This window comes from Haliotis rufescens, unplaced genomic scaffold, assembly GCF_023055435.1.
Source record: "Haliotis rufescens isolate VD_foot unplaced genomic scaffold, xgHalRufe1.0.p SCAF_2, whole genome shotgun sequence".
NCBI classification, from domain to species: Eukaryota; Metazoa; Mollusca; class Gastropoda; order Lepetellida; family Haliotidae; genus Haliotis; species Haliotis rufescens.
The window spans coordinates 44,429,481-44,443,021 of NW_025963890.1; the positions used below are offsets into that span (position 1 = coordinate 44,429,481).

Here is a 13,541-nt window from a genome sequence, read left to right on the forward strand (position 1 = left end):
AGTTTAACATGAATATCCCACTCAGACACAGTATACTGACTCCGAGCCGACAAGTCCTTGTTTTAGCCCCTTAATGCCGAGCGCCAGACAGGGTAACAACAAGTACCATCTTTTAACGTCTTTTGGTATGCCGCGGCCGGGGATCGAACCCCGGACCTTCCGCTCTCTGGGCGGACGCTCTACCACTAGACCACGGAGGCGGTAAAGCTACATGGAGAAGGGGCGAAATTTTGACTAGGCAGACAGGCCATCTACCTTACGTTTCAACATGTCCTTTGTAATTTTAACTGACCAAGGCCAAGCAGTTCAATCATCTCAACAGACCCATGAAGATTCCGGGATAGAATAGGTCTTCAGCAACCCATGCTTGCCGTAAAAGGTCACTATGCTTGTCATAAAAGGCAACTAACGGGATCGGGTGGTCAGGCTCGCTGACTTGGTTGATGCATGTCATTGATCCCAATTGCATGGATCGATGCTCATGATATTAATCACTGGATTGTCTGGTCCAGACTCGATTATTTACAGACTGCCGTCATATAGCTGGAATATTGCTGAGCGCAGCGTTAAACAACAAACAAACAAAAAACCAATCATCTCAACTCTGATCATTATGATTCTGTTTCTTACTGATTATTGTTACAGTGAAAATAAGATTTGTGACACATAGAAGAAGTTTTTACTAAATGGACTAAAACTGTTTTGGCAATTGTGATGAAAGCCATGATGGGTTTTACAGCAAATAAAATGGATGAAAGATAAAGTAACACAATTAAAATCAGATCTTTTTCTCTGATGCTTATACCCGAGAAAGGTATTTTCTCTCATGCTGTAGCATTTATTTTTTTTCGGGGGGGGGGGGGGGGGGGGTATGCATTTTGCCATGTTCTTTAGGACAGGTTATGTAAATAAGGGCTTAATATTCCTTCACCTATCAAATGTATTATGTATAATTCATCACCAGCATATGCCAACATACATGATTTAACAGCATGAAAATATGAGGCTTATATGACCCTTAATATTAAAAAATAACAAGGTACCATGCCAAGGATTATGGTAAAAATAAATTCTTTTTTCATTTCCAATCAACAACTATGGTACTAGTGTATTGTTAACAAGTACAACTGATGTAAACAATGATCAGGGAGACAATTAGATCAGACTAAATCATGTAAATCAAACAGACCTTTATACACCTTATCTGAACTCAAAGATAACTCACAATGACGAACGTCAATATTATGCTTAAGTCCTGTACTGAGCAGGTTATCTCCAAGTTGTTTTGTTATGTGACATGCAAGAGTATTCCTTGACCTGTCATATAAGCAGGCTATTCAAAAATGTAAAAACATAACATGCTTCGATGGTTATGAAAAGGCATGTGATCAACTATCTTATTGCAACACCGTTCATGTGACAGCCTACCCTGCCTTATCGTCTCAAACTGTTAAGTTGGATGATTATTTCAAAATTGATGTATAATTCATAAATGACATCATGCAACAAATAATTTATGATAACCAAAATACAATAACTTTCCAAAACAAATGCATCCTTTAAGCTGAAAATACGGACTTACAGTGCTTATCCGTAAACAGTATATCGTTTGTCCCTCCCACTTTTAGGTCTAAATTACACTGATAATGACGGGTTCCACATCGGCAGTTTACCGGCTACCGGCTTCTGCGCAGATCAAGCGAAGACGGAACTAACGTCTCTCAGATAACTAACTAAAATTATCAATACATTTATCCTGATTTAGATCTAAGATTCAATAGGTAATTATGACATAGGACACATCAGGTGACATGACATATTGTGGCAAGCGAAACCTGCCCACCTCATTTTCCTTGTGATTTCTTATGCCTCGTACAAGATCTTGCAAATTCTTGTCCAGGACCCGTTCTAGGGTCCCTTTCACTTTTTTGAGCGCCATCTTGAATTAGATTTGATGTGACAAAATCCTCATTTTGCTCAAGAATGTCACTGATTTATAAGTATCCATCCCTGATTAGGATGCATCGGCGATAAAGTCGACAGTCTCATCCAACATGGCTTCCGCTTTCAGAGATCACATGACCCCGTGACGCGTACACAAAGTATAGTGCCATCTATGTTCATTGCAGGGAGGACAACTCCAAGGAACCCAGCAAATCTGTATTAATACTTAAGATGCAAGTTATATATTGATGTTTAATATAAGTTGTGAATTCATATTCTGGAGCAGATAGTCACAATGCCGTTATCATGGTTATAAAATTACACAATTGTGTCGAACGGGCACCTGGCCTGGTGGCTATTTAGAACTGTGGTGTTTCTGATACTGATGTTGGTAGTACTGGTGGCTGTGATGACGTGTGTGTGTACGTGTGTGTGTGTGTGTGGGGGGGGGGGGGGGGGGGGGGGGGTTCTTAATTTAAGTCGCTGAGATTTTTTATATGTCACTTTCAAATTCAACTTATGGAAAGAATCTTAAAAAACTGTCACTGTCTCACGAAACAGTACACGTGATTGTAAAACAGATCAATGAAATTAGCAGTATGACCCCCCCCCCCCCCCCCTCCGGATTTTTTATAGAAAACATTTTTCCTTGTGAAAGTTAACTTGAATAAGAATGAATAATCTTATTAAGGAAATAAGACGTTAAAAGATGGTACTTGTTGTTAACCTGTCTGGCGCTCAGCATTAAGGGGCTAAAACAAGGGCAGGTCGGCTCGGAGTCAGTATACTGTGTCTGAGTGGGGTATTCATGTTAAACTGCGGCATGGTATCTCAGTGAGCTAGCACTATAAGTTGGCATCAGTCCGGACTAGTACAAGCAGCCACACACACACACACATACACACACACACACACTCACACTCACACGTGCATGCACGTCGCTATATAAGTGCAATAATCTTGAACGCGACGTTAAAGACGTTAAACCCCCTTTCACCTCACCTCACCGTCAAATTAGAGCAAAGATACAATTTATAGCACAAGCCCTCTGTCACATCTTCTCGTCGTCGAGTTTGGGCGTGCGTTGATTATCATGGTGGTCATACACAATACTGACAGACAATTGTGACATGAAGGGAGTTTGATGTGCTGATTTCAGGTCTTGAAGGTTGATCGAATACTGAACAACTGATACCATCCTCCAAACTGTGGACACATTACCTCTTTTTTGTTCTCATTCACAGCATAACTTGTAATAATGTTAATATATGATTCATGTCTTGTCTATCAATTCAAGTGCTGTTATGTTGTATTTTTGTTCCAAGGGGTAAATGTTGCTTAATGGGCATTTACAGTCAACAACTGTTTTGAACAGTCAAATCACAGCGGGACAAGAGGAGTCAATATGACCTTGTCCAGGGATACGACTCAGTGTCTTGCATGATATGGCATCTTGAAATGGAAGATTTGAAAGATTAATATAAATAAGCGTTACAGACATACTGTATATCATGCTCCTGTCTCGATGTCAAAGATTATGGCTTTGTTCACGAGATACTCTGTATTGATGGGGAAGACCATATTGCGGCGAGAGGTTTTATTGAGGATGAAATTTATTTGCAAGCAGTTGGAGGCTGAGTTTTTTTTATTTAAACAAACGTCTGAGCAGTGTTTGTTTTCTTCATATACAATTTAAAAATAAAATGGGACTGGATGTCGGAATTGTTTTCGGACGTTCCACAACTACGAGTGAATCTTCATAATGTTGGAATATTGCTGAGAGCGGCGTTAAACAAGAAACGAGAGAGAAATTACGGATCACTGTTGTATTTAAAATGTCGACAACATGACGTGTTTCAGATTTGCGGGTGAAACTAACAGTAGGAACATTGTTGTGAAATATGCTCGTGAAAGATAACGTATACCTTTGCGAGGGAACCGGGCGTCCGCTATTCTGAGGCGCCGAAATTTGTTGTTTGTTATTGGTTGACCTCGACAGTCAGCTATACTGCAGCTATACTATATATCAGTCTAGACCGGACAATCCAATGACTGTCATCAATTGCACGCATGGTCATCGATCTACGCAATTGGGATCGATGACATGGATCAATCAAATCAGCGAGCCTGACCACCCGATTCCGTTAGTCGCCTTCTTACGACAAGCATAGTCACCTTCTAACGACAAACCATGGGTTGCTGTAGACCAATTCCAACGCCACACTCTGCAATATTCGAGCTATATGGCGGCGGTCTGTAAATAATCGAGTCTGGACCAGACAATCCAGTGATTGGACATCATGAGCATCGATCCATGGAATTGGGATAGAATGACATGCATCAACCAAGTCAGCAAGCCTGACGACCCGATCCCGTTAGTCGCCTCATTCGACAAGCACAGTACGACATGCACGGTTGGTGTAGGCCCATTCAAACCCGGATCTTCACTGGTATGAGAGCAAAGTCCTAAGCAGTCGGTTTATATACGATGACAAGCAATCAATAGTCATTCATTCATTCATTCACGCACGGGGGGCCCAGTCGTCTAAGGCGCCGCGATTCGCTGTGCAGAGTTGCGTCCCTTGGGCACGCCAGGAAACCTATGATTGTGGGTTCGAATCCCGGTTCGCACCGATTATGTTTCTAGGTTTGTCAGCACCATACCCGTGCTCGTGGGTTTCACCGAAGTGGTAAACGTCTGACCTGCATCACTTCGGGCTTTCCTCCCACATTAAGATGACACCGCGCCGTGATATAACTGGAATAATGTTAAAAAGCGGCGTTAAACCAACTCACTCACTCACTCCATGTAGGAACAGAGAAACACAGCGGCGTTACAGAACTGGAAGCAGCTCCTCAACAACAGAAGACTGACACCCTCCCTGGCTAGGAGTCGTGACACTGTACACCCTCCGTGGCTAGGAGTCGTGGCACTGTAGATAAATACAGGTGTATGTTCCATCCTATTCGCCTCTGAGCTGATATTGTCCTCATTGATCATATTAACAACGATTGTGCACGAAACAAATTGTATCAGGACATTTTTACGATTCTGAGAGGACATATTCTTCAATATCAATAACAAATTGGAAAGATATTTATCGGACATTTTGAATGCCTGTCCCCCCCCCCCCCCCCCCCCCCCCCCCCCCCCCACCCCCGCCCCTCTCTCTCTCTCCACCTACAACCAAATTGTTTTTTACACACTAGTGCAATTCATCTGAGTAATTGCATCTGCTTCACATGCGAACCTTCTACATTTATGAGTGCTAAGGGATGTCAGAAGTAGTTCATGTTCCGTTTGACAATATCTTGGCTTCTTTTGGATCTGTTGTGTAAGGAATAGTATATAATGTACGTTGGATTCTTGGAATGCTGAAACGTTCCATGGTGACATATTAAACTAGTCGGCATCCTGTATATATGCGCGATGTATATAAAATACATACACTAATGAATAAACATGTGCTGTAATGCACGTATAGCCTCATGCATTATGTATGTATGGATACAGCGGCGAAAGTAAGCCTGCCAACCAAGAAACACAGCAATATTACAGTGGGAGACACAAACAATCCCCTTGCATGCAGCAATATTACAGTGGGTGACAAACAATCCCCTTGCATGCAGCAATATTACAGTGGGTGACAAACAATCCCCTTGCATGCAGCAATGTTACAGTGGGAGACACAAATAATCCACTTGCATGCAGCAATATTACAGTGGGAGACACAAACAATCCCCTTGCATGCAGCAATATTACAGTGGGTGACAAACAATCCCCTTGCATGCAGCAATGTTACAGTGGGAGACACAAATAATCCACTTGCATGCAGCAATATTACAGTGGGAGACACAAACAATTCCCTTGCACGCAGCAATATTACAATGGGAGACACAAACAATCCACTTGCATCCTGCAATATTGCAGTGGGAGACACAACAATCCCCTTGCATGCAGCAATATTACAGTGGGCGACACAACAATCCCCTTGCATGCAGCAATGTTGCAGTGGGAGCCACAAACAATCCCCTTGCATGCAGCAATATTTCAGTGGGAGACACAAACAATCCCATTGCATGCAGCAATATTTCAGTGGGAGACACAAAAAATCCCATTGCATGCAGCAATATTTCAGTGGGAGACACAACAATCCCCTTGCATGCAGCAATATTTCAGTGAGAGACACAACAATCCCCTTGCATGCAGCAATATTACAGTGGGAGACACAACAATCCCCTTGCATGCAGCAATATTGCAGTGGGAGACACAAACAATCCCCTTGCATGCAGCAATATTGCAGTGGGAGACACAACAATCCCCTTGCATGCAGCAATATTGCAGTGGGAGACACAAACAATCCCCTTGCATGCAGCAATATTACAGTGGGAGACACAAACAATCCCCTTGCATGCAGCAGTTGTTTAGTCAGAGACACAAATAATGGACCTCAGTCCCTGCGGGGAAAGGAATCCTCGTGGTAGAAGACCCAGGTTCCACTCCCCACGGGTCACAACTGTGAAATCCATTCTTCATGTCGATGTGATATTGATGCGTTACTTCTGAATGCTGATCACAGGCCGACTCACTGAACAGGACACAGCGAAAGGAACCACCCCACCCATTTATGGTCAACACTACACGCGTGCAATCTATATGAAATCTCCATTTGGACCAACATACTAATGGACAATGTGACCAATATGAATAAGGAAATATGTGAATTCTAGTGCTGGCAATGAATTGTCCCTCATTTCCAAAAGAATCCTTCACACTTCGTGCGTCCAGATGTCGCTATTTAACATTTATATAGTCGTGCGTGAGTTTTTCTGAGAATGAGACAGAAACCGTTTACGACAGATCCATCACCTATATCTGATACAGAGACGCTGGATGAATATGAGTATGTTAATTGATGACGTTCGTTGGTGACATCTGGTCATGTTAACCAAGTAGAACAGAGCCTTTTTTATATGGTGTATTGTTTAACGTCATTATAACGTTTTATTTAACCTTGTGGGCGCGGATATTTATTTTATATTAAAATAGTTTTAGTTTGGGGGTAGGGTAGCGTGAATGTGGGTGGGTCTGCCAACCATCTCTGTATCCGTCAGTGTCGTCCTTGGCTGCGCGGCCGTCGGCATATTACCAGCGTGGGGCATTTCACTGTAATATTGCTGCATGCAGATTCTGTGAGTCTTCCACTGTAATATTGCTGCATGCAAGTGGATTCTGTGTGTCTCACACTGTAATATTGCTGCATGCAAGTGGATTCTGTGTGTCTTCCACTGTAATATTGATGTATGCAAGTGGATTCTGTGAGTCTTCCACTGTAATATTGCTGCATGCAAGTGGATTCTGTGTGTCTCCCACTGTAATATTGCTGCATGCAGATTCTGTGAGTCTTCCACTGTAATATTGCTGCATGCAAGTGGATTCTGTGTGTCTCACACTGTAATATTGCTGCATGCAAGGGGATTCTGTGTGTCTTCCACTGTAATATTGCTGCATGCAAGTGGGTTCTGTGTGTCTTCCACTGTAGGAGTGATGTCTCCGACTGTAGGAGTGATGTATGCAAGGGGATTGTTTGTATGTCCAACTGTAGGAGTGATATGTCTCCGACTGTAGGAGTGATGTGTGCAAGGGGATTGTTTGTGTCTCCCACTGTAGGAGTGATGTATGCAAGTGGATTGTTTGTGTCTCCCACTGTAGGAGTGATGTATGCAAGGGGATTTTTGTGTCTCCCACTGTAGGAGTGATGTATGCAAGGGGATTGTTTGTGTCTCCCACTGTAGGAGTGATGTATGCAAGTGGATTGTTTGTGTCTCCCACTGTAGGAGTGATGTATGCAAGTGGATTGTTTGTGTCTCCCACTGTAGGAGTGATGTATGCAAGGGGATTTTTGTGTCTCCCACTGTAGGAGTGATGTATGCAAGGGGATTGTTTGTGTCTCCCACTGTAGGAGTGATGTATGCAAGGGGATTTTTGTGTCTCCGACTGTAGGAGTGATGTATGCAAGGGGATTGTTTGTGTCTCCGACTGTAGGAGTGATGTATGCAAGTGGATTGTTTGTGTCTCCGACTGTAGGAGTGATGTATGCAAGGGGATTTTTGTGTCTCCCACTGTAGGAGTGATGTATGCAAGTGGATTGTTTGTGTCTCCCACTGTAGGAGTGATGTATGCAAGGGGATTGTTTGTGTCTCCCACTGTAGGAGTGATGTATGCAAGTTGATTGTTTGTGTCTCCCACTGTAGGAGTGATGTATGCAAGTGGATTGTTTGTGTCTCCCACTGTAGGAGTGATGTATGCAAGGGGATTGTTTGTGTCTCCCACTGTAGGAGTGATGTATGCAAGTGGATTGTTTGTGTCTCCCACTGTAAGAGTGATGTATGCAAGGGGATTTTTGTGTCTCCCACTGTAGGAGTGATGTATGCAAGTGGATCGTTTATGTCTCCCACTGTAGGAGTGATGTATGCAAGGGGATTTTTGTGTCTCCCACTGTAGGAGTGATGTATGCAAGGGGATTTTTGTGTCTCCCACTGTAGGAGTGATGTATGCAAGGGGATTTTTGTGTCTCCCACTGTAATACCGATGAACGCAAAGGTATTCTTTGTGTCTCGTCCAGTGTAATGTAGCTAGATGTAAGTTGATTGTTTGTGTCTCCCATTGCAATATTTCTGCATGCAAGAAGATTCTGTTCTTTCCATTGGAAATAATTATGCATGCAGGGTTGTTTTTAAAGTTCTTACCCCATGAGATACCACGAGGCGGTTTCAACATGAATACCCTACCCAAACACAATGTACTGAGTCCGAGTCGAACAGTCCTTATTTTATCCACCTAAATGCCGAGCGCCAGGCAGGGTAACAAGTACCATCGTTTGGTATGACGCGGCCAGGGGATCGAACCACCGACCTTCCGCTCTCCGGACAGACGCTCTACCCACTAGACCAAAGAGGAGGTCAAAATATGTCAAAATAGACCGACGTGTTCGTTAAGCATATCACAGGCGTTGTGATCACATACAGTCAATCAGAAAATAGAAATTTAACTATCAGGACTGTGGCATGAAAACAGCATAGATAGCCGGTTTCACCAGCAGCTCATTAGCAGATGAAACTGACACATATTGTTCATCAGAGCGCCCCGGGGCAGATGCCCAGAGCCATTGGCCAATGTGGATCTATAAGCCCACTCTCAACTGTGTGATCAGACTCACGCCTTCCAGTTCCAGCAGTACTCAACGAGGGCGAACCTCACTAATGCGTGTTCTACAACTGTGGCACTGAAAGTGGAGCAGAACCACGTTATGCATAACGTACGGATTGTGTCTGGCGAAACCGCGTAGGGAGGCTGAAACCAGACAATGTAACCGTCCTGGAACCCCCGTGTGGAGATCGATAGTGCTAGCGTTATGGCATCAATGGTTTCTGGGGCTCATTACGTGAGCCTTCTGCTCATTTCATTACTGCTTCGCTCATCACCTTCTCCCCCATGATTTAAGTACATAATCACAAATCTGCTTTGTAGCAATGTACGTGTTCATACAAGGCATGCCGCGGCTGCAAAGCACTGTACATTTTCACACATGGCATCTCCAAGCTATAAGGCAATGGACATGTTCAAACATGGAATGTCCTATTGCTGTAAAGCAGTGTACTTGTTCAAACATGGAATCCCCCAGCTGTAAAGCAATGTACATGTTCAAGCATAACTATTACCTAGCTGTAAAGTGAATGAGTGAATTGGGTTTAACGCCTCTTTTAACAGTATTCTTATTATAGCTTAATGTGGGAGGAAAGCCGGAAATGATGCAGGTCTCAGACGTTTACCACGTTTACCACTTCGGTGAAACCCACGAGAACGGATATGGTGCTGACAAACCAAGTTGTAAAGCAATATACTAATTCAAACATGGCATCTCCCAGCTGTGAAACAATGTACTTGATCAAACATGGCATTTCCCAGCTGTAAAGCAATGTACTTGTTCAACCATGGCATCTACCAGTTGTCATGCAATGTACTTGTTCAAACATGGCATCTCCCAGTTGTAAAGCAATGTACATGTTCAACCATGGCATCTCTCTGTTGTAAAGTAATGTACTTATTCAACCATGGCATCTCTCTGTTGTAAAGCAATGTACTTATTCAAACATGGCATCTACCAGTCGTAAAGCAATGTACTTGTTTAAACATGGCATCTCCCAGTTGTAAAGCAATGTATTTATTCAAACATGGCATCTCACAGTTGTAAAGCAATGTACTTGATCAAACATGGCATATCCCAGTTGTAAAGCAATGTACTTGTTCAAACATGGCATCTCCCAGTTGTAAAGCAATGTATTTATTCAAACATGGCATCTCACAGTTGTAAAGCAATGTACTTGTTCAACCATGGCATCCCCCAGTTGTAAAGCAATGTATTTATTCAAACATGGCATCTCACAGTTGTAAAGCAATTATATTTATTCAAACATGGCATCTCACAGTTGTAAAGCAATATATTTATTCAAACATGGCATCTCACAGTTGTAAAGCAATGTATTTATTCAAACATGGCATCTCACAGTTGTAAAGCAATGTATTTATTCAAACATGGCATTTCCCAGTTGTAAAGCAATGTACTTGTTCAAACATGGCATCTCCCAGTTGTAAAGTTGGACATCTCGCCGCTGTTGTACTGTTCTTGTAGAATGTTACGATTCATTACTTTATGATTGAATTGTTTATATATATACACACACACACAACAGCTCGGACACTGGTGTGATGTATATCCTGTCATTATTCGCCAACATATACACGATTTTCTTATGTGAAATACATATGCGAAGATCAAGTGTGAAGTGGAATGTTTTTAGGCCAATCGATACAAAAATCCACTAGCCCAAACAATATCATGTTAATATTATACTGTAATCAATAACACCTGTGACCAATAAGAAATCCCAAAACACCAATCGATAATAAAACGCCAGCATTTCCGAGTTAGTCAAACATGTTGTTAGCAGCTCCGAGAATGTCCAAAACCGTGTTAGCAGCTCCGAGTGTGTTCAAAACCGTGTTAGCATCTCCCGAGTGTGTTCAAAAGCGTGTTAGCATCTCCGAGTGTGTTCAAAAGCGTGTTAACTGCTCCGAGTAGATCCAAAATCGTGTTAGTATCTCCGAGTGTGTTCAAAACCGTGTTAGCATCTCCGAGTGTGTCGAAAGCCGTGTTAGCATCTCTGAGTGTGTCCAAAACCGTGTAAGCAGCCCCGAGTGTGTTCAAAACCGTGTTAGCATCTCCGAGTGTCGAAAACCGTGTTAGCCGCTCCGAGTGTGTCGAAAACCGTGTTAGCAGCTCCGAGTGTGTCCAAAACCGTGTAAGCAGCCCCGAGTGTGTCGAAAACCGTGTTAGCAGCCCCGAGTGTGTCGAAAACCGTGTAAGCAGCCCCGAGTGTGTCGAAAACCGTGTAAGCAGCCCCGAGTGTCGAAAACCGTGTTAGCAGCTCCGAGTGTGTCGAAAACCGTGTTAGCAGCCCCGAGTGTGTCCAAAACCGTGTTAGCAGCTCCGAGTGTGTCCAAAACCGTGTTAACTGCCCCGAGTGTGTCGAAAACCGTGTTAACTGCTCTGAGTATGTCCAAAACCGTGTAAGCAGCCCCGAGTGTGTCCAAAAGCGTGTTAACTGCTCCGAGTGTGTCCAAAACCGTGTTAACTGCTCCGAATGTGTCCCAAACCGTGTTAGCAGCTCCGAGTGTGTTCAAAACCGTGTTAGCATCTCCCGAGTGTGTTCAAAAGCGTGTTAGCATCTCCGAGTGTGTTCAAAAGCGTGTTAACTGCTCCGAGTAGATCCAAAATCGTGTTAGTATCTCCGAGTGTGTTCAAAACCGTGTTAGCATCTCCGAGTGTGTCGAAAGCCGTGTTAGCATCTCTGAGTGTGTCCAAAACCGTGTAAGCAGCCCCGAGTGTGTTCAAAACCGTGTTAGCATCTCCGAGTGTCGAAAACCGTGTTAGCAGCTCCGAGTGTGTCGAAAACCGTGTTAGCAGCTCCGAGTGTGTCGAAAACCGTGTAAGCAGCCCCGAGTGTGTCGAAAACCGTGTTAGCAGCCCCGAGTGTGTCGAAAACCGTGTAAGCAGCCCCGAGTGTGTCCAAAACCGTGTAAGCAGCCCCGAGTGTGTCGAAAACCGTGTTAGCAGCTCCGAGTGTGTCCAAAACCGTGTAAGCAGCCTCGAGTGTGTCCAAAAGCGTGTTAACTGCCCCGAGTGTGTCCAAAACCGTGTTAACTGCTCTGAGTGTGTCCAAAACCGTGTAAGCAGCCCCGAGTGTGTCCAAAAGCGTGTTAACTGCCCCGAGTGTGTCCAAAACCGTGTTAACTGCTCCGATTGTGTCCAAAACCGTGTTAACAGCTCCGAGTGCGTCCAAAACCGTGTTAGCATCTCCGAGTGTGGTCAATATCATGTTTAAGGAAGAGAATTTATCAACTTCTTTATTATGAGGAATATATCAGGTGAATGATGAAGGAGTAAGTATATACTGCGAAACGTTGTTGACATCCATACATTCTCTTTCTTACGTGTATCACTTCTAAATGCTTTTCAAAGACATAATATCATGTTTGCTGCTCCGATGAGTGTATCCGACATCATGCAGCAGCCATGAGCGAGTCAAGCATCTTGCAGCAGCTCCAAACCAGATGCTACGGGAGCCTTTTAGGACCATTTTTAAAAAAAAATATTTCGTGAAATTTCAAATACTAAGTTGAAATTTCAAGTTATTATCTTGAAATTTAGACTTATGTAACTTGAAACATCAAGTTAGCATCTTGAAATTTCAACTCAGCATCTTGAAATTTCAAAAAAAAAATATGAAAACAAATGGCCCTAAAAGGCTTCCGTAAGATGCTAACAGTATGTGGAACATCCTCTCAGGGACTCCGAGTATTTCAACCATCATGCTAGTAGCTCCGGGTTTGTCGAACATCGCGTTAGGGACCGACGACGAAGAACCGGATATTTTTTTTATTCGAAACCAAGGACCTAAATAATTATTTTTACCAAAACATTTTGCAATTATGTGAGTGAGTGACTGATGAGTGACTATTGACTATGAGAGCAAATTGAATATTCCCGCGATATCACGGCGGGAGACACCAGAAATGGGCCTATGTCGAGAATCGAACCAGGGTTTTCGGCGTGACGAGCGAACGCTTTAACAACTAGGCTACCTAACCGCCCCTCTTGCAATAATGTATTTTTCGTGGCAGGCACATTTCTCCAGTTTGAAGCATAAATATTTTTATTAACACTTTGTAATTCGATAACACCATGCTAGTTGGTTATTCATTTGAGATTCGTGAAACGAATAACGAAATGTTTCATTATTTGCATTTGTTTTACTGAATAAGGTATAATGATTCGGAACTATTTTATATCTTTCACACTCCTGCATGGCGGAAAACGAAATCTTTCAAATAGCACTGTTAAATGCTGAATTATTTTGGTTTTCGTCCACAAAAATATATTTTCATCACAGTTTGGTTAGCTTGTTGTTTAACGTCGCACTCAGCAATATTCCAGCTATATGACGGCGGTCTGTAAATAAAACCAGACAATCCA

General features: G+C 43.0%; 1 protein-coding gene across 4 annotated transcripts in view; it reads right to left on the reverse strand.

The window, feature by feature from the left end:
• Positions 1-2,085, reverse strand: part of LOC124153051 (AP-3 complex subunit delta-1-like) — a 41,826-nt gene extending 39,741 nt beyond the window's left edge. For 2 of the 4 annotated variants that reach the window (XM_046526166.2, XM_046526165.2), the window contains exon 1: positions 1,844-2,085. In XM_046526166.2, the coding sequence (XP_046382122.1) occupies positions 1,844-1,939 (96 nt within the window). In that variant the 5' untranslated portion in view covers positions 1,940-2,085. The remainder of the gene's footprint in view (positions 1-1,843) is intronic. The other 2 variants (XM_048400035.1, XM_046526167.2) reach the window with 2 other exon arrangements.
• Between the last annotated feature and the right edge of the window lie 11,456 nt (positions 2,086-13,541).